General features: G+C 47.4%; 2 protein-coding genes across 6 annotated transcripts in view; one reads left to right on the forward strand and one right to left on the reverse strand.

Annotated features, from left to right (window-relative positions):
• The window catches only part of SKAP1 (src kinase associated phosphoprotein 1), a 275,906-nt gene extending 273,901 nt beyond the window's left edge, over positions 1–2,005 (forward strand). The window contains exon 13 of the mRNA XM_030762053.2: positions 1,901–2,005. The gene's annotated coding sequence lies outside the window, so the exon portion shown is untranslated. The remainder of the gene's footprint in view (positions 1–1,900) is intronic.
• SNX11 (sorting nexin 11) lies at positions 173–20,133 on the reverse strand. Of its 5 annotated transcripts, XM_089901138.1 has the most exons (9): positions 19,960–20,133; positions 17,989–18,344; positions 17,805–17,864; positions 16,594–16,648; positions 16,064–16,150; positions 15,668–15,768; positions 14,071–14,166; positions 13,625–13,837; positions 10,441–12,058 (listed from the first exon to the last, which is right to left on the reverse strand). In XM_089901138.1, exons 4-9 carry the CDS (start codon positions 16,633–16,635, stop codon positions 11,785–11,787), a joined length of 813 nt encoding a protein of 270 aa, XP_089757264.1. In that variant the 5' UTR covers positions 16,636–16,648; positions 17,805–17,864; positions 17,989–18,344; positions 19,960–20,133; the 3' UTR covers positions 10,441–11,784. The 5 variants fall into 5 exon arrangements, with proteins under 5 accessions (XP_089757266.1, XP_089757264.1, XP_089757265.1 ...); XM_089901140.1 differs by lacking the exons at positions 17,805–17,864; positions 19,960–20,133 and adding an exon at positions 173–10,399 and having other exon boundaries at positions 11,814–12,058; positions 17,989–19,921; XM_089901139.1 differs by lacking the exon at positions 17,805–17,864 and having other exon boundaries at positions 17,989–18,158; positions 19,960–20,128.
• Positions 20,134–24,766: the final 4,633 nt, after the last annotated feature.

Genomic DNA, 24,766 nt, shown 5'->3' on the forward strand with positions numbered 1-24,766 from the left:
GATGCTCCAGTTCAAGCTATCATGTCTGTATCCTACCCAGCAGGAAAGATAAAATGACAGGATAAGGGCACACCCTCTCCTTTTAAGGACATTTCACAGATGTTGCACACACCACTTCTGCTTACATCCCATTGGCCAGAACTTGGACATACAGAGACACCAAGCTGCAAAGAAAGCTTTCTTCTAGGTAGAATCTGTGTCCAGCTTAAAAGTGGAGTGGGGCAGGGTCGGGCCGGGACGGGGGGCGGGGGGGGCGGGCGGTGGTGGAACTAATAAATTTAAAAGGGAGAATGAATATTGGAGAATTAGGAATTTGTGCCACAAGGATGGATCTGTTTCTTTACGCACAGCTCTCAAATCCAGAGTACCATTTCCCCCAAATGCCCGTGTATTGCAATATGATTGGCAAAGATTAGGAATCCAGTATGAGGATTCCTATGGAACATAATCAAATTAACTTTTAGGTAACAAAGAATATGGATTGCATTTTATCAGCAAGAACCACATCATACTTTAAAACAGCAGAGTGAGTGCTTTGGGTGGGGTAACAATAGGATTAGAATTAGGATGGTGATGGAGGACACCAAGGCTAGCATGATATCACTAGCTCCATCTTCTGGCCTGAAATGGAAGCAGCCTTTATTGATGGGGTGAAGGATGTTATGTGTGACAGTGATACAAACTGGCCTTGGAATCTTTCAGACCAGGGCCCACTCTAGTGTGCAGCAGCAGTTGAGTGGTTCATTGAGGAAAATACATAAGGAGAGATCTTACTCTCTGATGCCCCTGTACAATCATGAAGCACCAGCTGGGGCCTCTTGCTCAAGGTTTGACTTTATGATTTTCCAAATGAGGACTCCATTTCCAGGCCATGAATGCAGAAGGCTTGGAATTTTTTTGTCAAATCTAAATAAATTCACCCTACTTCACTCTGTCATTTATTCCATGACAAACTTGTTTATCTCCTCATTCTCTTTGACCCAACAATTCCACATCTAGGAGTTTATCCTACAGCTACACTTGCACACGTGCAAAATGATATACACACAAGGTTGTTTGCAATAGCAAACTATTGGAAATGACCTAAATGTTCAATAGAGACCTCGCCAAGTAACTGTAGTAATTCAGGGAACTGAATACTATGCCACATTAGGAGATAAGTTGGTAAGTTTAAAAAAAAAAAAGCAGGGCTTCCCTGGCGGCGCAGTGGTTGAGAGTCCGCCTGCCGATGCAGGGGACACGGGTTCGTGCCCCAGTCTGGGAAGATCCCACATGCCGCAGAGTGGCTAGGCCCGTGAGCCATGGCCACTGAGCCTGCGCGTCCGGAGCCTGTGCTCCGAAACGGGAGAGGCCACAACAGTGAGAGGTCCGCATACCGCAAAAAAAAAAAAAAAAAAAAACAGTGAAGGGTAGGTCTAATTCGCTCCATTTGTGTAAAGAGGGAGTCTCCAATTACTTTTATATGTATGAGTTACCGCTGGAAGGAGAAAGAAGAGGATAACACTGGTTGCCTCCAACGACAGAGAAACTGCGTGACTGTGACACAGGGCAGGAGGGAGACACTTTTTACTCTATGCCCTTTTATATCTTCTATATTTTGAATCATAAATTTGTGTAGTTTTCCTCCTTTAGGACACGTACCCTTCTCTCTACCCCACCTTTATGAAGAAACTGATGATCAAGCGCTCCCACTCCCTGTACCATCCAGCCCAACAACATCATGGGCTCTTCCCTGTACAGAAGAGACCCAAGTCTCTGACACCCACCGTGTAGTAACTGTAAACCATCAATGAGACAAGTGAGAAGAGGCATGTTCAGCAGACCTGTTACTAAACTTGCCTCCTCATAGCTGAGCCCATCTCTAAACATCTCCACATACCCACTTCTGCCTTTTCCACAGGCTTGTCACAGAGAAGGTGAGAGAGAGAGAAACCTTTGGAGGAAGAAGTTGCTGGTTGCTTTGGCTGGTTTGAAAAGCACGAATAAACCTCAGATTTGGTTCCTTGCCCTGTGTGATGGTGTTGTGTTTCTTTTTGTACTGGTATCAAAGTGCTGGCTCTGGGTATTCGTATCGCCTCCAAACAAAGTGGGAAGGGAGGATTTCCCTGACGGTCCATCGGTTAAGACTCCACGCTCCCAATGCAAGGGACGTGGGTTCAATCCCTTGGTCAGGAAACTAAGATCCCACATGCCTCGCAGCCAAAAGCAAACAAAAACAAACAAACAAAAACCACCAAGTGGGAAGGGAGAGCCTGAAAGAAAACAAAAGCCCAAACAAAGAAGAGGGCTTGCAATTGTCTTTCAGGGCAGGACCATCTCTGGAACCCAGGCTTGCCTGGTTTCTGGTCGGCTTCTCAGACTTCCTTTCACTGCCTACTTGTTATTTTTTTCTTTTGTGTTCACTCTGTCTGAAATGAGACAGGGCTAGAAGCGAGTCTTTGGAGTCAGCACATGGGAGAGTTCCCTTTTGGGCCTCAGTTAACAACCCCACTGTGTCCTGCAGGCTGAGGGAGTGCTGTGGGGAGGGCTTGTGTCTATACGACCCTGTTTCCTTTTCCTGTTGCCTGTGCCTAGCACTTGGGTTATCTGTGCCTTCAAGAGGCAGCAAAACATAATGGTTAAGAACATAAACTTTGGGACTTCCCTGGCAGTGGTCCAGTGGTTGAGACTTCGCCTTCCAATGCAGAGTGTGGGTTCCATCCCTGGTCAAGGAGCTGAGATCCCACATGCCTTGCAGCCAAAAAACCAAAGAACATAAAACAGAAGCAATATTGTAACAAAGTCAATACAGACTTTGAAAATAGTCCACCAAAAAAAAAAATCTTTAAAAAAGAAAAAAAGAACATAAACTTTGAGGGAATTCGCTGGTGGTCCAGTGGTTAAGACTCAGGCTTTCACTGCTGGCGCGGGTTTAATCCTGGTCACCGGAACTAAGATTCCCCAAACTGCGAGGCGCAGCCCAGAAAAAAAAACCATAAACTTTAGGACCAGACAACCTGGAAATAAGTCCCAGTTCCCTGTATACTACATATGTTCTCTAAGAGCAAGTTACTTGACCTTTTACGCCACAATTTCCTCACCTTAGAAGGGGTATACTCCATCTCACCAGGTCATTAGGAGATTAAAGGAGTTAACGTGTAACGTACCTGGAACACCACCTGGCACATAGTAAGTTACTGCTCAGTAAGGTTTAGTTATATTATTGCCTGACTTTCTACACAAGAAATTTTGAGAGATGGGCAACTGAGCAGCTATAGAAATTTTATCTTCGAAGCTGCCTATTCTATTCAGAGCTGTTCTGGCTTGGCAGTAGCCTTCCTCACCTCTTAACAACAATATCATAGCCCTGCAGTAAGACCATTTCATGTCACCACAGAGAGAAACTGGGAGCAAACAGGGATGTTAGTGGATTCCAAGTTTATCCAAAGATCCTATGCCAGCTATTCATTTCCAGATTTTTCTGACCCAGGAGTAAAACAAAAGAAAGCTTTGTTATATGTGATGGATAAAGAAGTAACAAAAGGGAACAATTTAAGTCTGGAAGGGAGAAAAAAAGAGACAAAAGGCACTACAGAACTGTCCATAACGTCCCCTCCACTTTACACAGGGTGCCAAAGAAGAAGCAACCACTAGGTGGCAGCAGATGAGCAGATGAACCAAAGGGAACCAATTGCCTTCCGTTTTAGGAACCTTTGCACCAATCCCAGCCTACAGGTAAAGACAATGGGCATTGTTAAAGTGGTTCATGGAAGGAGCAAACAGAAACCCCTCTGTGCCCAACTAACCCCCTCCCTAGAGAACCCTCAGGGACCCAACTCTGGAAGGCTGGGTGGCTAACAGGAGAGAATACCACTGTGCCACCGCTCCATGACTAAGACACCAGAAAAGGGGAAACCAGAGGAGGAAGAGGGGGTATCTGGGGCCGGGTCAGAAGGGGAATGAAAAAGGAGCAAGGTCAGGTACTTTCTCCACTCTGCACAGTTCAACACTCTCAGTGGCATGGCCATTGGCTTCTGGTATTTAAAACAAAACCCCCTTAGTGCAATAGTCCTTTCTATACCTCCAGACCTGAGGAAACCAGCAACTTGCCAAACTGCAAAGGTCTTTTGGCACCTCAGTCTACTGCACCACACTCACGTTCTAGCTGTAAAACTTAGAGGAAAAAGGAGATTGGCCCTAAAAGATATAAACAAATGGACTAATTGGGAATCTGGTCCATAGCCATCTGGCTATTTCTGACCTTATAACATGCTGGAAAAGGTAGTGCAAGTTCGAGACTATCTACAGACAAAGGGCATTCTCTGTTAGGGGAAAGTTCTAAAGGAGACCTCTGGGAAGTAGTGGATTCCTACAGTCTGCCTGAAGCTAAACCTCACCCAGCAGACCTGCTCAGTTCCACAGCCACCATCTTAGCCAACAGCCTCAGAAAGCAACTGGCTAATCAGATTACTGCTTCTCTGTTTGACTCCACTAACCAAATCCCCACCTTACTGCCTGTGACTAACTGGATAACGGGCATTAGACCACTTAACTAACCACATTATATGTAGGATGGCTTCTTAAAAGCCACTAATTACTCTAGCACATGAAACTGGAGAGGGTAAGAGGTGGGAGGCCCTTTTCCTCCCTTGATATTATGTAAAGGAGAGAAAATAAGAAAGCTAAAATCCTATGTTTAAGAAGCAAATGCATATCTGCCCTTCACAGATATATAGTAATTTACACAGAACTTACTGACTTCCACTGGATAACCTGACCTGAGGTGGGTACAGTTTGGCCTGCCTCATCCAAGCTGATAATCTGAGAATGCTAAATGCTCTGAAAGCAATCTTTCAGCTACATTTCATTAAAAATACATTTTTCCAGTGTGTTTCCTCTGTCATCCATATAGCAAAATAGCACAGACATTGTTTTACAGTTACCTCAGTATTCAATTTTCCCACACAATGGTCTATCTCTTAGAAATCTGTATTTAATTCAAAACCAACGACATCTTTTCCCTCTGGTGAATAAAAATGGGAAAGAGAAGAGAATTCCTATTAAGTCTCATTCCCTAAACCCAGACATTTTGATTCTATTTAAAGAGGGGCCAACTAAATGTCCTCCCTCCTGTTAGATACTTTATCTAAACATAATATGTAAGCGATAGCCTAGATTTCAAGTTATCCTTAACTGTTTTAGCACCTTAGCTTGCTCAGTTGCACCACCTTATTTGTAATCAGTTAGTCTTTGCAAATGGCAAAACTGAGGATCTGAAAGGTGGTGACTTGAACAAAAATCACACAAAATCTGCTGTTGAAGAGGAAATGAAATGAGGGACTCTTGAAAATCTCAGGCTGCCGCTCTGCTTATTGAATCACTTGAGTTCTGTTGCAGTGAGACACCTCCAGTGACACATTTCCAAAATCCACATTTCACACCAATCACTTACATCACAATAAAGCAGTGGTGTCATGAAGCATGTGTCTGTGTTGGGGGGGGGGCTGGGGAGGGGGGGCAGTCCTGCCTTTATAAATCAGTCTGAGAAAGGGAGTTGAAGAAAAGCAAGAGGGGATTCCCTGGTGGCGCAGTGGTTGAGAGGCCGCCTGCCGATGCAGGGGACACGGGTTTGTGCCCCGGTCCGGGAAGATCCCACATGCCACGGAGCGGCTGGGCCCCTGAGCCATGGCCGCTGAGCCTGCGCTCCGCAACGGGAGAGGCCACAACAGTGAGAGGCCCACGTACCGCAAAAAAAAAAAAAGAGAAGCAAGAAAGGAAAAAAAGAATCCAACGTATGTTTGTATGTTCCTCCTTCTTCGTTTTTTTTTCTTTTGTTCCTTCTCATCTTGAGAACAAAACTCTTGAATGTCAGGGACAGAGGTGCTTTAACCTCTGGCCAAAAGGAAGCTCTCCCTGCAGGTCTCTCCACCAGGAGCAACTCTGGAAGGATAAATCTTGAGTGGTACTGATTTGCTAATTCCCAGAGCACCAGCAAAATCTGTGGAGCTGACTTTAGAAAAAGCAGCTGTCTACATAGAGGATTATCCCTGCTACACAGCCCAGTGACTCAAACTAATTTTCTAGTTTGTGGATTACCACAGTCCCTTGCTTCCCCCTCCCTCCTGCCCAGCTATTTCATCTCCCATTAGAATTTACACAGATTGGGTAGGGAGCCTGAAACGTAAAACTAAAGAGATTTTTCTTCTTCAAGGGATCTGAATTATTCTCCCTATTTTCCTATCAAAAACTGTTCAGAAAATATGTTTTTCTTCTGTTTTTTTTTTCTTTTTCTTTTCAGTTAGTATGAATTGATGACCACCCTTTTGCAACTCTTGAGATTCAATTAATGATATATTTTAAGATGCAGCCTATTTTGCACAAATATCTTTTCTAAATATGATGCCCCGCCCCCCAAAAAACTATAGTATTAGAGGAAACTAAAATACAATTAATAGGCAACTATGTAGTTTATTTTCCAAATGGAGACACTTTTGAGAATGAAAGGGGGCATTATTAATAAGGATGCCATGACGGTAGTTGTAAACCAGGATGAGTGGTCACCCTAAAAATAAGGCAAAATGGGCTGCCTAGTCACCAGGAGAGTGGGCAGTAGATAGAGACAGCCTGATTCTCCTGGCTGATGCTTGGCAACATCCCTTCTAATGAAGTCCTCTCCCCTGCAGGCCTGGCTCCTAGGAAAACCCTGCCAACTAGGCTTTCTTTTCCTGATGCCCAGGCTGTTCCAAGAGACCTGATGTCTCTGACATCAAGCTGTTCGGGCGCTGGCTGGTCATCAGCAGCTGTGTGTGTTCAGTTCCCTCATGGGGCCCATCACCACCCGCCACCTGGCAGAGTGCCACTGAGAGAAGCGTTTCTGTGGCACTGGGCAAGAGTATGCCACTTCCCTGCCTCCTGCCATGGGAGTTAGCTCCAAGAGGCTTCTACTGCTGGTCCTCAAAGAAGGCATCTGGGTCCACTGTAGACACTCTTAGCCTGATGGTGAGCAGCTGGGCACCTTTTATGCCCCACACGCGATCATGGAACAGAAAACAGGATACAAAACCTCCCTTTTAACTACAGTCAGGCACTGGCATTGCTCTGCCCTGAATCACCAAGGTGGCACATGCACACCACCTACATTTACTGGATGCCTCCCACGGTGGGCACCCTGCTAAGCCTGTCATTAATATATTCCACCTCCAGGAAAGCACCTGCCATCTGGAGATTTGCGACCAAAGCAGTGCATTGGAGGTTTGGGGGCGGTGGGGGGATTTAGAGCTTATTGCCTCATTCTATTAGTACAGGGCTTCTCAACCTGGCACTATTGACATCTGGGGCCAGGTTATATGTTCTTGGGGCACTGTAGGATGTGCAGCAGCATCTGGCCTCTACCCACTAGATGCCAGTACTACTCCCCTCAAACCCCCCCACCCATTCTGACAACCCAAAATGTCTCTAGACATTGTCGAATGTGCCCTGGGAACAAAACCACCCCTGGTGAAGAACCACTGTCTCAGGGCATTTGGGTGTGCGTAGGGCCAAGTACAGAGAAACTGCCCTGCCTTCTAGAAGTCTGGGCTTTAGCTACTGGATTACAGTGACAGAGAGAGGCTTATGAAGTTGGGAAGACAGAGAGTATACATGTCATGAATTCCTCAGGGTTTAAGAACCAGGAAGCCAGCCCCCACGCTCCACAGGAATCTGAGATTTGCTCGCCTGCATTGCTGCAGATTTGCACTACAAGAATGATGTTTTCAAATGAATAAACCAGTGCTTGCCGATTTAGAGAGCGGCATCACAGTGAGTCCCTGTGGTAACTATCCTTTTTCCTGTTTCTGTAGCAGACATCTAAAAGGGGAGCCCTGAAAGTCTTGATCAGGACTGAGTTTAACACTGTGTACTACTTCGGAGCAAGAAACCCAGATTCATAGAAACAGTGTAGAAGCAGCTGCGGTGCAAGGGCCCGCACTGGCTCCCTGCGCTTTGTGTGGGACTGGTGCGGTGCCAGCTGCAGATCGGGGCAGAAGTTGGGAGTCAGAACAGTCCTCTCGCGGCTGTGATTTTCCTGGTCCTTCGTGTTAGTTTAGGGGAAAGTTCTCTCATACAAAATGACTCCCAGGAGCTCTGTCAAGAATCAAAAAAATAGGAGCACATCCGGAGCCTGTGCTCCGCAACGGGAGAGGCCACAACAGTGACAGGCCCGCGTACAGCAAAAAAAAAGAATCAAAAAAATAAAACAAAAGACAACCAAAACCCACTGCCAAGAGAGGATGAGAGGTCCAGCGCCTTTGTTGTCTTTGCCTGCAGAGGCCAGACAGGAGGGCCTTTGCTGGCCCTGCTGCCAGCCAGAGCCTAACCATGCTGCCTCCCATGGGCCCTGAATCTGAGGCACCTGGAAGGGTTATTAGCAGGATTGGAACTCATCCCTCTGCTGGGACTAGATCATAATTACAGTAATTTTCTAACAGAGCTCGGCAGTAGGACTGTTTAATCAGCATCTGACTCCCTTGTGCCCCCAGCCCTCATCACTCAAGGAGAGGAGTGGGATGGCTCTTAAAGAGACAGTGCCGGCCTTTCAGCACTGCTAACAGATGTGCCCTAATTGGTAGAATATATCTAAGTCTCATAGCTTATAGCAGGCAGGTTGCATTGCCTCCAACAAACCAACACAGGTTCTCACTATCCTGGGCCTTCTGCTACAGGGCTTCGGGTCAGGCTGCTGGTGGGCCTGGCTTCCCACACCAACAAGGCCACCAGGGGAAGGGACACACACAGAGCTAGTATACCACCACAGTGAGGAGCCTGCACACAGCAATGAAGACCCAACGCAGCCAAAAATAAATAAATAAATAAATTTATTTAAAAAAAAAGATGCATATGAAACTTACTATGTTCACACAAGAAAACCCATCTCCTCCTACACACACACACACTTCCACCAAACAAAAGGAAACCCATGAGATTGGGATCACTTATCCTGGGTAACAGATGACTAGACTTGGTCCACGAAACTAGCTGTCGGAAGAAAGGTGACTAGGGAATTCCCTGGCAGTCCAGTGGTTAGGACTCTGTGCTTCCACTGCAAGGGGCACAGGTTCAATCCCCGGTCAGAAAACTAAGATCCCACATGACGCATGGCACAGCCAAAAAAAAAAAAAAAATTAGGTAACTATAAGTCAGGCACAGAACCTACTTCAAACCAAAAATACTTCCATTCTACAAAACAACTCAATAGGCCACTCCCCCTAGTAGTTCCCTATCTTCCCTACAGAGGTCATCGGTGGCAGCCCTCAGTACACACAGGGACAGAGCAAAATGGGAGACAGGCAGATGGCACTGCCTAGATGAAGAGAAAAATCCATCTTTGCTGTTTTTCTGGTAATTCCAGGCCCATAGAAAAACTCTTCCCCTCTCAGGACATCTCCTTCCATGGTCTACACTCAACTGTGCACAAGGCAGTGCAGGGATGGTGCCTGGCCTTAGATTAACTGAGGTGCTGTTGTATGCACTGCTGATAATGGATCATTTAAAAAGCCAAGAGGGCTTCCCTGGTGGCGCAGTAGTTGAGAGTCCACCTGCCGATGTAGTGGACACGGGATCGTGCCCCAGTCCGGGAAGATCCCACATGCCGTGGAGCAGCTGGGCCCGTGAGCCATGGCTGCTGAGCCTGCGCGTCCAGAGCCTGTGCTCCGCAACGGGAGAGGCCGCAACAGTGAGAGGCCAGCGTACACCAAAAAAAAAAAAAAAAGCCAAGAGTCAGAAAAATTGCATCCGTGTCTTTGAGCAGCTCCTGCTGTCCCAGCAGCCTACCCTGCTGGCAGAATTAGCTGCTGAGCACCAACTCCAGGAAGAAAAGGAGTGAACAGAAGAAGGCCAACACAGCTTGCTGTTTTTTGGCTGAGTAGGGAATTGACACAGACCACCTCCGGCTCCTGTCTGTAAGTTTTGAAATCAGAGAGCTTCAAGCACAGCTGGGTTCACAGCTGCACCATTTGGAGCATTGGACTCATTAATATTCATGAGTCATCCCCACCAATCGGCAGAGCGGATACCATTAGCTTAGCATCTGTCGGGTTTTTGTGAGGTTTGTGTATGGAGTTTTTTCCCCTTTTAAATGAACTTCTTTTGACATTTTGGATTTGCCTCTGTAGGTTTTCTATCCTCGCCTTGCTCTGCTGCATCATATAAAGGAGAGACCCAGGGGAGGCGGGCAGGAAAGAGAAATGAGTCCCAGCGAGGGCTCCGCATCTGCCTGTTGACAAACTTTATTTCTCTTTCAGCACCTGGCACCTCAGACAGGCTGCGAGGACGGAAGCAGCATCAGGTAAATTATACCTAACAAGGTTCGTGCCCATAACTGTGAGAGGAGCTGGATCCTGACTCTTTGGAAGGCAATTCTTCCTCCAGTGGTGAACTTGAGCTGCACACACAATACAGGAGAGCTGCCGTGCACGGTTCTGAACCATTATTTCCACGCTGATAAATTCATGATTTATGAAAGTAACTACTGCCAGCCCTCACTCCCTCCTCCACTGCTACAGCTTGTTAGACACCAACTGCAACAACAGTCTTAAATACTTGAATTTTATTTCAAGCCAAAACCCCTCAACTCTGAACTAAATGCCATGACAGTCCCATAGCATAGGCTGGTAGTAAAAGAGCCCAGAGACAGGGTGCGATGGCCAGAGGAGGGAGAAGCGGGCAAGAAGGGGAAGAACCACACACACAAACCCAAGGGCAGGGCAGGGCAGAGTGCCAGCGGCACTCATCTCCTACCAGCTCTGGCTCTCAGAGGAGAGAATTACGGCAGCAGGAGGGCAGAATGCCTCATTGTCTGAAGGAAGGCGTGTTGTTCCTCATCTCCATCCCCAGAGCCCCCTCTCCAGGCAGAAACAAAGCCCCTGCACCCCACTGGATTGAACATACGGCAACACAGCGGAGGGACACGTGGTGGCTGAAGCCTGGGGGCAGGGAGCTGTTACTAAGGGAGAAGAAAAGGATTCAAAAAAGAAAGGAGCCCATGCTTGCCCTGCAGAGAAGACAGACGAGTCTCCGCTTTATAACCAGAGAGATGGTGACAGCCCAGGGCATCCTTTCCAAAACAAAGCCCCTGAACTGGTCCCTTTCCTATGGCTGTGACCAAACCCTTCTCTTTCATGGATGGCCATGAGCTATTTCATGGGTCTTGGCCCCATAAAGCCAGGCCGAGGTCCTGGGATGCGCAGGAAACCCCAGTGACAGGAGTCACAGCACCGTTCCATTCAGTGGTATTAGTGGAGGAAAAGCAAGGAGGTGGGAGAATATTCACCTCCCTGTCCATGCAAGGAGGTAGGCAAGAGGCCAGCCTCCCAGAAACTAAGTGCTCCAGGGGCTGCAGCAAAAATAGAGCCAGTGGGAATACAATGACACAAGCATTTCTGTTGAACAATATTCAATATGGCAGCTTAAAATCTGCCACCTACAGGTCCCCAAAACCAGTCACCTGAGACAATGCTCCTAGGCCTGTTAACAAACATCTAAAGAAATTCAGCTCCCAGAAGAGTAAATATGGGGTGTGGTTCAGAACCAACAACCCCTGCGCCTTGTGCTTAACTTATAAACATCCGCACTGTGTCTGTTTCTATGGAAGAAGCCTGACGAGTTGTCACCGACCTCCACGCAACCAGCGCGAGCAGAGGCCACGGTAAGACACAAAGCAGCCCAGCCTCCCCACCACCGGCCTGGGCCCAGCCCCACCCGAGCAAGTCTCCCGGCCCACATCTCCTTCATCCGCCGCAGAGCAGAACCCAGAGCTCCAAGCAGAGCTCACTTTTCCAAAACTGTTTCCAACTGACCAGGATCCAAACGCACTGCACGGTCCCCTCCCATGGCCCTTCTCACAGGCTGAGGAGCAGAGATTCCCTCATCAGGTCTTGCAAAACCACAGCATGACGGAAAGGAGGGAGGTGGGAGAGGGGGGCTCTCCAAGGAAGGAGCCTCAGAGTCAACAACAGGAGCCCACACCTCGAAACTGTCCTTTTCTTCCCCAGGAGGCGGTGAGAGAGAGCTCCTCCTGCCCGATCTTGGGAGAAAGCAGCAACTGGAAAAGAGAGGGAAAGGGAAACTAAGGGCATGAACAGGTAAACAAAAATGAATGGACAACAACAGGAGGTCTCTCCATACAAAGAAATATTATTCGGCCGTAGAAAGGAATTAAGTGCTGATACACACTACAACACAGACACACCGTGAAAATGTAATAAATGAAAGACGTCAGTCACAAAAGACCACATACCGTATGACTGACTCCGTTCCTGTGAAATGTCCAGAATATACAAATCCATAGACAAGTAAAGTAGACATTGGTTGCCAAGGGCTGGGGGTTGGGGAAAATGGGGAGTCACAGCTAATGGGCACAAGGTTTCTTTGGGGGTGATGAAAACATTCTAGAATTGACTGTGGTGATAGATGGCTGAACAACTTCGTGAATAAACTAAAACTACTGAATTGTACACTAAAAGGGTGAACTTTATGTATGTAAATATATCTCAATAAAGTTGTTATTTAAAGAAAATGGGGGGGACTTCCCTGCTGGTCCAGTGGTTAAGAATACGCCTGCCAATGCAGGGGACATGGGTTCGAGCCCTGGTCCGGGAAGATCCCACATGCCATGGAGCAGCTAAGCCCGTGCACCACAACTACTGAGCCTGCGCTCTAGAGCCCGCGAGCCACAACTCCTGAGCCTGTGTGCCACAACTACTGAAGCCCACGCACCTAGAGCCCGTGCTCTGCAACAAGAGAAGCCATCGCAATGAGAAGCCAGCACACCGCAACAAAGAGTAGCCCCCACTCGCTGCAACTAGAGAAAGCCCGCGCACAGCGATGAAGACCCAACACAGCCAAAGATAAAAATTAAATAATAAAAATAAATAAATTTTTTAAAAAAGAAAGAAAGAAAGAAAATGAGGGACTGCCCTGGTGGCGCAGTGGTTAAAAATCTGCCTGCCAATGCAGGGGACACGGGTTCGAGCCCTGGTCCGGGAAGATTCCACATGCCGCGAAGCAACCAAGCCCGTGCGCCACAACTACTGAGCCTGCGCTCTACAGCCCACAAGCCACAACTACTGAGCCCACATGCCACAACTACTGAAGTCCGTGCGCCTAGAGCCCATGCTCTGCAACAAGAGAAGCCACCGCAATGAGAAGCCCGCACACCGCAACAAAGAGTAGTCCCCGCTCGCCGCAACTAGAGAAAGCCCGCGCGGAGCAACGAAGACCCAACGCAGCCAAAAATTAATAAATTAAAAAAAGAGAGAGATCTAATGCTATTTAAAAAATTAATTAAAAAAAGAACAATGCACTTTATTAAAAAAAAAAGTAAAAGAAAATGGGGGTTGGGGGAGAGGATAAAGAACAAAACAAATAAGAAATCCTTCTCTTCTTTCTCCTCAGGTTCCAATAGGAGAGCACGCTCCCCAGGGATGAGTTAGTAAAGAAACAAGACCTTTGTGCATGGAATGAAAGAACCATGCACAAGGAGGCTGAGGCCCTTCTGAAAGGCCACTGACGCTGTGACCTTACTGCTTTCTCTACCAATGGACACCTCACTGGCCCAGGTTACAATAATCCTAGACACTGGTGTCTCAAAATAGAGCACTTCAGTTACCTCTTAGGCTGGTCTCCTTTAGCCAGGTGAGAGGAGCCCCGCCTCTCTTCCTGGGTCCAGCCACAGTTTGACATAGCATAGCGAAGAATGGCATCGGAAACGGACGTGGGGCTTCGGCCCTGGACACAGGCTTCTATCTCAGGCACCGAGAGCTGGCTTTGCAGGAAGAGGTGTAACTGGCTGTCTGACAGGAGGACCACACTCTGCAGGACCCTGGGGCAAACACAGGTAGGGCAACACAGAGCATCACCCCAAGCAGTGGCTTTCCCCAGCCCCATCCTCTGAAGGCCTTGTGGCTTGAGTGAGCACTGAAGGCACAAGGGTGCAAGAAAGACATCTGACACAAATGTGCCTGTATGTTCACAGGGGCCATCCTGCTCGGCACACACACCTCACCCCCCGGCCCCTCCCCAGGAGGCAAGTGCTAGCCCGCCAAGTCCACTCACTTTTCGAGAAAGTGCTGCAGACCTTGTCGTCGCTTCTCAATGAATTCATCTGAGCTGCCAAAGAAGGTTGACTTCCCAGGAAGTTCAGGTACAGGCCTGTGGGATCACATAATGTAACATGCCCAAGATAAGTAACATCCAAGACAGTCATTCCAGTCCCTGATCAAGGAAATGCCCTAAAAAGAGGTGCAAATCAATACAAACAGCATTTAATAAGGTGGCAGGGGAAGGAGACTAACACTGACTTGACTGCATGAGTGTGTCAGGCACTGTAAATGTTTTAATTTAACCTTACTTCCTTTAATACTCCCCAAAACTCCATGAGAAAGATATTAGTGTCCCCATTTTAGTGGTAAGGAAATAGAAACAGAGAAGTTAAGTAAATTTCCCAGTGTCACACAGCTAGTAAGTAAGCAGCAGAGTTGGTATTTGAACCAAGTCTATGACTTAAAAACTCCATGCTGCTAGATTACACTGTTTACAAAACCCATTCCCACCATCAACTATTACTGAAAAAGGAAGAAACTTGGACACAGAGACATGGAGAATGCTGGGTCCTTCTGTGTAAATTAAGACTACCTTCTCCAGCCCTGGAAGGTCACATGCTTGGAATTTTCTGAAAGTAGTCGAGTTGCAGCAAAATCCACAAACTCTTCAAGCCTCCCTAGCCTCTCCTGTGAAGCATGGCACATGCTTTAAAAATGGCAGGCCAGGGCTTCCCTGGTGGCGCAGTGGTTGAGAGTCCGCCTGCCGATGCACGGGACACGGGTTCGTGCCCCGGTCCGGGAAGATCCCACATGCCGCGGAGCGGCTGGGCCCGTGAGCCATGGCTGCTGAGCCTGCGCGTCCAGAGCCTGTGCTCCGCAACGAGAGAGGCCGCAACAGTGAGAGGCCAGCGTACAGCAAAAAAAAAAAAAAAAAATGGCAGGCCAGACTAGAGGATGCAGGGTCTGTTCAGAGGAAGTTCCAACTGGCTAATTAGGGCCTGACCCATGACAATGGCCCCATCAGTCCCACACGTTAACTAACTGGCTACGTCATCAACAGGGTCACCAGAGCATTCAGTGGCCACACTGTGGTGGAATCACTGTCCTAAACTGTCTCAAGTTTTAGGACTTATTTGAAGCATGCAGGTGAGGAGTGAACACTACTGCTTTTCCTAAGGCTCTCAGTCTGTTACAACTCTGGATAGAGGTCTCTACACAAAAAAGAAAAAAGTAATCACTATTTTTATATATCAAATGGACGGGAACACCACCTGTCAATTTATTCCAGATGCTAAAAAGCTTCTCATAACCAGTGAAGCACACTTAAAAAGCCAGCAGTACCTTTCTTTAGCCCTAGACTATTTAGCCCTATGCATGTTAAAAAAGAAAAATATTTTTTAGATTTATTTGGCTTTGTTAGGTCAAAATATTAGAAATAAGAACGCTGTCTTACTTTTTTCACTGACTTGAAAACATAATTTAAGAATACATTTCTCAATGTCCTCAGTACCTGGCAAGTTGCCAAGCTTTTTTCATTGTAAATTCCAGTTGCCAGGTAAGCACCTAAAAAGCCAGTCTCAGACCCAAGAAGAAAACAAGAGCAAACTCACACTAAACCAGCGTTTCTCTGTAGCTGCTTTCTCAGCCACACAAACTCTCGGTAGCGGCGACGCACACAGGATGTCTTAGCAGTAAAAGCCTTGCTGTTGGTCTACAGGAGGCAGCACATGAAAAGGCTTTAGTGGAAAAAGCCCAAGTTCACATGAACTCCCCATCGTCACTCTCACTAAGGACCCAAGCCACCAGGCCACAGTCCTGATCGAGGGCTCCAAGCAGAGCAAGATGCCACCAGGCAGCCTGAAAACAACTCTCAGGCAAACCCCAGGCTCTCTTTCCTCTCCTCCCTCCTTTACTTCTGTCAAAACAACCATAAACAGATTCTGCCTCAAGACTGGCCCTCAGCCCTGGAGGGTGCTGACCCCAATATCAAAATTGGATGCACTTACATGAAGGAATATCTTATAATCCACGTAAGAATTCCAGGAGCCCTCATTCTGCACGCGGGGGTCCTGAACACGCACAGTGATCACCTCCTGGAGGGAAGAAATGCTCCTTCAGCTTCAGCGCAGCCACACAGTAAGGTGGCCTCGACACAAAGGTTACCAGATTTTTCCACTCAACACCAACTTTCATCCATTTGTTCATTTATTCATTCAATTCGGCAAATATTTATTGACCACCCTGTATGTGGCAGGCACTGTGCTAAGGCACTAGGGTAGAACAAGAACAAGAGACAAAAAGCCTTGCCCTTATGAAGCTTACATTCTAGTACATTCCAACGAATGGAAAAGTTAGTGAAAATGGAACCTCATTTCCCAGTAATGCCTTTACTACTGATTTCCCTCTTCTGGCTTGACCTTGAGCTCATCAGAACTACCAAGGTATTAGTGTCAGAAGAACACCACCAAGCAATATCTGAATCTCCCAAATCCCCTCAAACATTTACCCACCTGTTGCCCAGAGACCACATGCTTACCTCCTGCTCTTGGTTCTCCAACATTCTACACCAAAAGCCCATTGGAAGAAAACATCTGATGAGGGACAGAAGACACAGGATCAATCACTGTTAGTATGCGTCTACTCTTCTCTCTCTTGGCCAGGACAAAACCCTGAAATTTTTTTTTTTTTTTTTTTTCCCGGTACGCGGGCCTCTCACTGTTGTGGCCTCTCCCGTTGCGGAGCAACAGGCTCCAGACGCGCAGGCTCAGCGGCCATGGCTCACGGGCCCAGCCGCTCCGCGGCATGTGGGATCTTCCCGGACCGGGGCATGAACCACTGCGCCACCAGGGAAGCCCGACCCTGAAAATTTTTAATCGACACCCCCCTGAGGAAATCCAGGCAACTTTTTTGTTCTTGTGTAAAACTTAAGAGGAAGCAAAAAAAGTCCCCTACGTGAGCTAGGTGCCAAGCTAAAAGCCCTGGAGGATTTGCCTCCCTTCTCAGACCATGGCGGGGACCCTGAACCAGGCCACCTCTAGCCAAAACATGTTCAGGTCTACACACTGTCGCCTCAGGCAGCCAGAACAGGCAGGCTGAGTCATAAAACCTTTCTGCCTGAGAACTGCAGGCACAGCAGTGTCTGTGGGCACACACAGCACAGCTCTCTAAGTGAACCTAACATTGCCCCCTCCCGGCTGTTTAGAGACAACCAAAACCCCACAAACGCCTTTGCTCCTAGGTCTCTCTTTGTCTTGCTAAGCACAGTCAGTCACCGCCCCAGAGACAGATCTCAGAGTTGGAGAGTGCTGGGGGCACCTGAGTGGGTTGCCCAGTTGTGACCTTCCCTTATCTAATCCCATCTCCAGAACCCAAGCCAATGGTTCTGATCATTTCCTCTCTCGACATGCGGTTTATACCACTGCCCAAGCACCCCACAGCTGCACAAGTCGACTCAGGATGTTTTCCACTCCTTTGCAAAGATTCATTAAAGCCTAAGCCACTGATTTCCCCCAGTGTGGCAGTTTACATATGCAGCAACATCGCCCACTCCAACAAGGGGACCATGAAGGCTGCAGCCAGGGTTACTCAAGTCCAAAGGCGCCCATGATGTCACCTTCTGTTAAAATACAGCACTGATCTTTTTACTCCTAGAACCACTCCAACAGCATCCACTCTGGCTGCCGCCTCCACCCCATTCTCCTCTCTTAAGAGTGGAACAATAAGGTTTAATTTCCCTTTCCAATTTACCTTGAAATGAAAACTGACTTCAGCCAATATGTACTGCCAACAAATGATCCAGGCTGGCTCCTGGGAAAACAAGGCTATATCTCTGAGCTCTCCCTCTCCTCTCCCCAAGCCCATTTACACACCCACTCATTTTTACAGTCCCACAATTAATTTTAAACACATTCTCTTATTAGTTCTGCCTTACCGTTAGAAGAGTGTGTAATGAGTTTCCTTATGTTGTGCTCACACGGCTAACATTTCAAGAGAAGGGGAACTCATTTACACCATAAAATTAGCAGAGCACACAGCTTTTCCAATCTTTTTCAGCATACCAGAAGGTCTCTTCACACACAGACACTGCACGCAGAGATGAAGCTGCACGATATATGACAAAATTGGGCTACACAGTCGAGTAAACTGGAAATTCTGTGGTTGCAATGCCATCTTCAACAGTATTCTTGCTGACATTCTGATTTTTCAGCTGATGCAGTCACCACTGCAAAGGGGTCCTGAACTGAAAGGCGAGAAATCCCAATTCCGTAACAACTGATGTATAACATCCTGGATGTAAGCAAATGGCTGTGATCAAAAAGAGCAGGCCAACTCACTGTGAACAATTAACCTCCTAAGATTTAAACAAAAAATTTTTTTCTCTTCTCTTTTCAGGCATTTGGTAACTTGCCAGCACAAGAGCAGAGTTAAATACACTGAAGTGTCTTTCCACAAAAGTAACCATAGGAGAGATGATGACAAGGAAATCCACACCTCAGTAGAGCTCACACATCTCCAGTGCCTTGAAAGGTTTGCCAAATTCAGAACCATAATTTAGTAACTAAATGGTCATCATTCTCAGGCTCAAAGAGAGTTTGCCTAAGGCTCCGAGAGCAAGCTCCTCTCCTTTGGGGCTTATACCACTTAGAAACAAATAGCTATAAACTGGCTTTAAAAAAAGCCTAGGACCCCCCAAGACGCTATATACTTAAAACTAAGTTTAAAGGGCACTAAAAATGTTTCAATTGTAACTTTCCTTAAAAACAATGGAACAAACACAAAAACCTATACTTCAAGTAATAATTTCTAGCAACTACTATTCTCCCAGCTCCCTCCCTGTAGGTGCCACTCCTCAGGAGGAAATGAAGCTCATTTCTACCCTTGGAGGGGAAGGAGGAAGTTCTTAATTTTAGCAGTATGATCTGGGAGATGCATCCATGTGTCATCCAACTAAGGATAGAGTCAGTGATCCTCTCAGCTACTTAATGCAACTCACTCAGCGCTAGCTACATTTCCTGGGCCCTTTCAATCACATGTGAAGTTTCCTTTACTTTCTCCACCTGTACCAGCACCAGTATCTCCGGGTAAAATCCAGCTGTTTGCTGTTTACAAAGTAGATTCCTTGTAAAGCTTTCCTATGTCTAAACAATTCAAGGCAGCAGTTCAAGGCTTCAGCTCCACCATTTTCACTCCCATTTAAACTACTTAAAAAGACATGTTAAAAAAACAAATCAGGTGATAACTTTTATATTGAGCCACCGAGACTCCCATCCTTTCTTACTCATTCTTCAGCCCTTTGGTGCCAGATGGCAACTCAAAAAGCTCTCCTTCCGAAACACCCACAGGTGGTAGAAGCAGCTCCCCTGTCTGACCAAGCTCTGCCTATTCTTTGCTCCATTCTTTTGTTCATGTGTAACTTGCCAGTCTTTCCACTTGCAGGTTAAGTAACAAGGCAACCACAATCTAGCACAAGAGCCTTCTGTGTCCCCGTAAAATACCTGCCATTACTCCTAGTCCTAGTGTTTGGGTAAATGTAGCCAAACTCTTTTACTCCGGCCACACACACACACACACACACACACACACACCCCGTACTCCTAACGAACTAGGAGCAAAAAGGCCATGTGGTCCTTATTCCCCTTTGCCTACTAAACTTGGGGAGTGGGAAGGAAAGATGCTTTATACTTTAAAAATAAATGGAAAAGCCGGGTTTCCTTCCTTGGATCCAAAGTAAGCACCCGCCTTCATCCCGGGAGGTGAGACCGCTCGTTCTCTAGGATGGCCAGCGAGGTCGCCACCCTAAGCGCCACTGCTGACGCTCAAGCCCGCAGCCTAAGCGTAGCGCCCACGTCCCCTCGCCTGAGAGCAGCACCCACTCCCCCCGGCCCCGCCCACGCCCCCTCACCTGAGAGCAGAACCCACTCCCCACAGCAACACCGCCAGTGCCCCACTCTACAGTAAGACTCTAGGCTTCTCCTTCCGGGTGAGCGGCCGGCGCCCCGGTGCACGACGGGAGAAGGTTGCCGGCACGCCAATCCCGGGTGCCCAGGACGCCCGGCCCCCGCAGGCCAGGGCTCTTAGTGGCAGCCCCGCTCCCGGGGCGGAGCGCTCGACCCCGCCCAGGCCCTGGTTGGAGTCGGGATCCCGCTCTCACGTGGGACGCTGCTCGGTGGACGCGGGCGAGGGAGGAGAAGGGGCTCTTACGTCCAATCCGGAGCCGCGTCCCTCCCATTGTTGTCAGGCCCAGCCAATCAGCGGCCAGGAAGCGTCCCTAGAGGTCCCAAAGTGGGTCTGAGGGCAGAGATGGTGCTGAGAGTGGGAGGGTTCTGAGCGTGGAAGCCACGCGAAATCTGGAGAGAGTCCCCGGGGAACTGGAACCCGTAGCTTCCAGTTCCCCGGCACAGTTATCAAGGGGACGCCAACTCAGATTCGAAAACCAGATTGTCCGAACAAAAACCGAACTGAGGACGGTCCAGCAATCACCAGTTTCACTTGCGATACAAGCCTAAGGAAGGCTCGTGTAGCTACTTAATAAGAAAGAAATATCCGTTGACTATGATGAAGACTTTTTTTTAATGTTGTTGAAATGTCTTTTAACTACCTGCTTAAAGGTAATTTTAGCAGAGGTAATTTCAAGGAAAGAGTTATAGTCACAGATACAAGCTCTGGAGTTAGAAGACCGGGGTACAATACCCAGCACTACACTGACCATGTGGCCTTAAACTGGTCTTAAATCTTTATGTCTTAGTTTCCTCTTCTGTAAGGTGGAGCTAGCTCATAAGGTAAGGTGCACGTACCACAAAGCAGCTCTTCTCAAACGTGTTGGTCTCAGGATCCTTTTACATTCTTACAAATGATTAAGGACCCCAAAGAGCTTTTGTTTATGTGGGATGTTCACCAGATTAGAAATTTAAATTGAGAAATTAAAAAACATTTACTAATTCTCCTAAAATTAATAATTAACCATTACATGTGAACATAATATGTTTTATGAAATATAACTACACTTTCCAAAAAAAATTGAGTAGAGGGGCATTATATTACAATTTTTCAAATCTCTCATGTTTGGCTTAATAGAAGACAGCTGGATTCTCATATTTGCTTCCCCGTTCGCTCTGTTATCCTGTTGTTTTGGACTAGGAAATGTAGAAAATCTGGTCTCACACAGATACATAGCCGGAAAAGGGAGAGGTATCTTTAGCCTTCTCTGATAATTGTGGATACTCTTCTTTTTTAATCCAAAAATGTCATATTATTAGTCACCCTCTGAGCTCTTACATGGGAGCAAGTGGGGTTTGTGTGGGGACCGTTGATGGCAGGGGCCTCTGGGTTGCCAGGGGTAAGTATACCAAGCTCACACTGGACACCAGGCTGTCTACCAGATTGGAGAGATGAAGGAGTTTGGAGAAATTTGTCCTTTTATCTGGAACGATCTGAGGGAGTGTCCTGCTGCCAAGTCTTGGAGCCAGCCATGCCTTTCACCTCCAATTCGTGTGAGATGCCGTGGGTATCCGCACAGGTGGCCCCAACGGTTCTGTGCTGAAAAGAAAGTTACTATTTCCCAGATGCTACTAACAGTGGAAGAACTACAGGAAAGGTTCCGTGGTGATGGCAGTCAGGTGGGCCCCTGCAGAAGGCTGTCAGGTGAGCATGAGCACCTGTGAGGTGTGGGGTGCCAGCGTCCACCTCCTCAGAGGGAGGGCAGCCAGGAAGTCATGGAACTCATCTAAGAAGTGTTCTGGATACAGAACTTACTCTAGGCCCCGCTTGGGATGGGGCATTTTGTTTACTAACTTGCAAGAAGTTACTTCTCAGGTTGCTCAGCCATTTCATTTGGATCACTTTTTTGGAATTGAGGCATCAAATTTTCCGAGTGAAAGTATCTCATTCATTAGGGCCAGCCAGAGACCTTTTCAGCATTCTTCCAAACTTGGAGAATGCAGGGAGTGTCTAGCGTCCAGCCACTCTCAGTGGGTCTTGCCCACCCCATTTCCATTTTGCTTTTGTTAGAGGCAAGAGGGAAGTTGGCCATAGTCTGCTTAGGGCTAGAAAGCATCAGGCTGTTCCTGGAATCTCTATTCAGTTGGAAGAGTGGGACAACCCCATGGGGTACCACAAGGTCAGTCTTGATGTGGAAGACCCCATTGATGGTGGCTGATTTCTAAGTAGGAGGGCAGTCGGTGCAAGGGGTGTGAGCCTCTATGCTCCCCACCCGTAAGCAGCTCTTTTAACCATCTCGTATGCTCAGGATTCACTTAACAAGTTTACAGAAAAAACAGGGACTTCCCTGGTGGCGCAGTGGTTAAGAATCCGCCTGCCAATGCAGGGGACACGGGTCTGAGCCCTGGCCTGGGAGGATCCCACATGCCATGGAGCAACTAAGCCCATGCGCCACAACTACTGAGCCTGCTCTCTAGTGCCTGCAAGCCACAACTACAGAGCCTGAGTGCCACAACTACTGAAGCCCGCATGCCTAGAGTCCATGCTCCGCAACAAGAGAAGCCACCACAATGAGAAACCCGCGCACCGCAACGAAGAGTAGCCCCCCGGGGCTTCCCTGGTGGCACAGTGGTTGAGAGTCTGCCTGCCGATGCAGGGGACACGGGTTCGTGCCCCGGTCCAGGAAGATCCCACATGCCGCGGAGCGGCTAGGCCCGTGAGCCGTGGCCGCTGAGCCTGCGCGTCTGGAGCCTGTGCTGCGCAGCGGTAGAGGCCACAACAGTGAGAGGCCCGCGTACCGCAAAAAAAAAACATAAGCAGGTTTGGAAAAAAGAATTCCCTTCCTCACACCGAAGTTTTCAGTAAAAGAACAAACAGATCTTTTCTTCTCTCTGGGGCTGGCTTTTTTCAACTGCAAGGCTGGTACTGGCAGGTCCACCATCAAGGGGGAAATAGATTTCCTTAACATTCCTCAGGATCGCATCTCCACTCTGGCTGGAAGGGCTCAGTCCCTGTGGGCTCTTGACATTGCCCAGAGCTCTGGAGACGTGTTCGTCCACTACGCTGCTAGCTGCAAATATCCCCTTGGAAATAGGTGAAAAGGACACAGCAGGAATTCCACTCTGTCTTGATAGGGCTTTGCATCTGGACAGCGGCCTCCCTCACTTCTTCCATCGTGACACGGGGGATCACTTAATTCTCGACCATCGGCGGAGACAGAGCAAGATGCTATGACCAGGCAAAAGTGCGTTTTGATGGCCAGAGCTGCGAGAGCTGCTTGAGCCGCTTTAAAGCAGCCCAGACCAAGCAGGACCTCTGGATACTCTTATTCGATACTAGCAAAACTCAAGAAATGGTAGATTCTTTTTTAAAAAAATATTTATTTATTTGGCTGCGTCGGGTCTTAGTTGCGGCATGGGGGATCTTCCGTTGCCGCGTGGAGGATCTTTAGTTGCGGCATGCGGGATCTATTTTCCTGACCAGGGATCGAGCCCGGGCCCCCTGCATTGAGAGCATGGAGTCTTAGCCACTGGACCACGAGGGAAGTCCCTATTCAGTATTTTATTTTATTTTATTTTATTATTTTTTTTAATTTATTTATTTATTTTATATTTATTTTTGCTGTGTTGGGTCTTCGTTTCTGTGCGAGGGCTCTCTCCAGTTGCGGCGAGCAAGGGCCACTCTTCATCACGGTGCGCGGGCCTCTCACTATCGTGGCCTCTCTTGTTGCGGAGCACAGGCTCCAGACGCGCAGGCTCAGTAGTTGTGGCACACGGGCTTAGTTGCTCCGCGGCATATGGGATCTTCCCGGACCAGGGCTCGAACCCGTGCCCCCTGCATTAGCAGGCGGATTCTCAACCACTGCGCCACCAGGGAAGCCACTTATTCAGTATTTTAAAAATCACATTTATTAAAATCATCACTGATCTCATCCCTCTTGTGAAGCCGTCAAAGTCACTGGTGGATACCACATTTTCCTGTAGGATCAGAAAAGTTTTCCCTTCTTTTCTAGGTTCTTTAGCTGGTCCGCTAATTAAGTTGAAGTAAGATAAATTAACAGGAGAAAATACAATTTTGTATTTAGGGGAGCTTCATAAAAATGAGACCCAAGGGCAAGTTAGGCAATTGAGACTTATATGCCATCCTGAGCTGAAGACTGGGATAGGGGCCTAAGGCTTCAAAAGGGGGAGGGCAATTCACAGGACTAGAAGAAGAACAGATGTTTGGTAATTAGAAGTTTGCCCAACCATGCTGGTAAGTCTTTCAGATAAAAAAGTTATCTCTGGTCGTAGCTCTTTTTCTGATACATACCCTGTATCTAAACTCTATTAGGTAGTTAGGGACAGGTAAAAGTTTTTCCTAAGTCTGCTGGGTGTTACTGCCTTCAGCTCGAAATAATCCACAGGCCAAAGTACCATATTTAGGGGTGGCATATTCTGCTCCCCTTCAGCACATATTCCAAAATTATAATTTTTGCTTGAAAGCTCAAATTTTATCATTGGCAGAAACACTTTCTTTTCCTTAAAGTGGCAGTTTAATTTCATTCAAATACCCAAGTCGAATAACCATAGTTTTTGTCATTCTTTCCCAAAAAATGGTATTCTATGAAAAAAAAGCAGCTAGTTCAATTCACACATCTCAGACAATTGCACAATTGTGTACTTCAGTAATTCGCAGAAGTGCTTTATGTACATGTCACATTTCATCATATAGAACATTAAAAAGACACATACTCTAGGAGAGAGATTTCATAAAATTAATCATTTGTACTA

This window comes from Delphinapterus leucas, chromosome 19 (assembly GCF_059928025.1).
Source record: "Delphinapterus leucas isolate spDelLeu-1000000601 "Yukka" chromosome 19, BTC_Dleu_Yukka2, whole genome shotgun sequence".
Taxonomy (NCBI): Eukaryota; Metazoa; Chordata; class Mammalia; order Artiodactyla; family Monodontidae; genus Delphinapterus; species Delphinapterus leucas.

What these genes read in the sequence shown, in the direction of transcription:
- SNX11 (XM_089901140.1), bottom strand. Translation starts at nt 16,635, where the DNA reads ATGGGCTTTTGGTGTAGAATGTTGGAGAACCAAGAGCAGGAG. An exon ending in TGGAGAACCAAGAGCAGGAG is followed by an intron (nt 16,151 to 16,593) that starts GTAAGCATGTGG and finishes TCTTCCCTCCAG; the next exon opens with GAGGTGATCACTGTGCGTGT. An exon ending in ATTATAAGATATTCCTTCAT is followed by an intron (nt 15,769 to 16,063) that starts GTAAGTGCATCC and finishes TGCCTCCTGTAG; the next exon opens with ACCAACAGCAAGGCTTTTAC.